The sequence below is a fragment of the Fukomys damarensis genome, unplaced genomic scaffold (genome assembly GCF_012274545.1).
Source record: "Fukomys damarensis isolate Sample0158 unplaced genomic scaffold, DMR_v1.0_HiC HiC_scaffold_27, whole genome shotgun sequence".
Lineage (NCBI taxonomy): Eukaryota > Metazoa > Chordata > Mammalia > Rodentia > Bathyergidae > Fukomys > Fukomys damarensis.
The window spans coordinates 353,346-354,480 of NW_022900939.1; the positions used below are offsets into that span (position 1 = coordinate 353,346).

Consider the following 1,135-nt stretch of genomic DNA (forward strand, 5'->3'; position numbering starts at 1 on the left):
GTGGGGGCACCCGCCGGCGGCGCGGCCATGAAGCTGAAGTTAAAGAACGTATTCCTTGTCTACTTCCTGGTGTCGATCGCTGGCCTGCTCTACGCGCTGGTGCAGCTGGGTGAGCAGGGCGGGAGGACGTCTCTCCGTGCCGCGCGACCCCTCCTGCGGCTCGGCATGGTTCCCGTGACCCCGTCACGTGCCCTCTCGGACTGTCCGCGTCTTCGCGGGCGTGGGGTGATTTGTCCCCGCCGTACCCCAGGCACTTGGGCAGTGTCCCCGGGAGCGGGCGATAGACGCCCGCCTCACGCCGGCCCAGGGTCTCTGAGCACGGCCAGGGAGTTCCTGCGCAGGGTGACTGTTCTAGCCGTGTGACACCAACCCAGTCCGGCGTGCATACTTTGTTCCCTTACGAGTCCAGAGCTGAAGTGAGGACCGACCAGGGGGAAAGATGGACGCAGTCAGCTCAATATCCAGATAAAAACTCCCGGGGTAGGGGTGCAGCACGGTGCTGAGCTGTTACTTGGCATGTGCGAGACTCTGGGTTTCACCCCCAGTTCTGCAAAAAGAAAAGTATGGCATACATTAGAGATGGAGAGAAGGTGCTGTTGAGGCAGCTCATCGAGAACGCTAGAGGTGCAGACAGGCAGAGAGAAGTGCAAGGGGAGCCTGGGTGGGCTCAGGTTAAATGGCTGGGCTGCGAACAGTCTGTGGTTCTCTGCCCCCACCCCTTTCCCTATCACTGCTTCCTGGGACCAGGCCAGCCCTGTGACTGCCTCCCTGCCCTGCGAGCAGCGGCGGAGCAGCTCCGCCAGAAGGACCTGAGGATTTCTCAACTGCAGGCTGATCTCCACCGGCCGCCTGCTGTCCCTGCCCAGCCCCCTGAACCTGAGGTCCTGCCTACCATCTATGTCATTACCCCCACCTATGCCAGGTATGAGCACTGGGCACCTGGGAGGACCGCATCCTCCCAGAAATCAGGGTTGGTGATGAATTTGGGAAGCACTGGACTTACTAAACTACAGCATGCCAAACGATGGGATAGATGAGGGCTGGGCTTTAGCTCAGTGGTTCTGCCTCCTGCCTCACAAGTGCAAGGTCCTGAGTTTGATCCCCAGTACCAAAAAAAAAAAAAAAAAAAAAAAAA

The 1,135-nt window shown here is 59.2% G+C and overlaps 1 protein-coding gene across 2 annotated transcripts in view; it reads left to right on the forward strand.

Moving 5' to 3' along the window:
- Window positions 1-6: 6 nt before the first annotated feature.
- The window catches only part of B3gat3 (beta-1,3-glucuronyltransferase 3), a 3,636-nt gene continuing 2,507 nt past the window's right edge, over window positions 7-1,135 (forward strand). For both annotated transcript variants that reach the window (XM_033756668.1, XM_010632991.3), the window contains exons 1-2: window positions 7-109; window positions 748-922. In XM_033756668.1, the coding sequence (XP_033612559.1) occupies window positions 28-109; window positions 748-922 (257 nt within the window). In that variant the 5' untranslated portion in view covers window positions 7-27. The remainder of the gene's footprint in view (window positions 110-747; window positions 923-1,135) is intronic.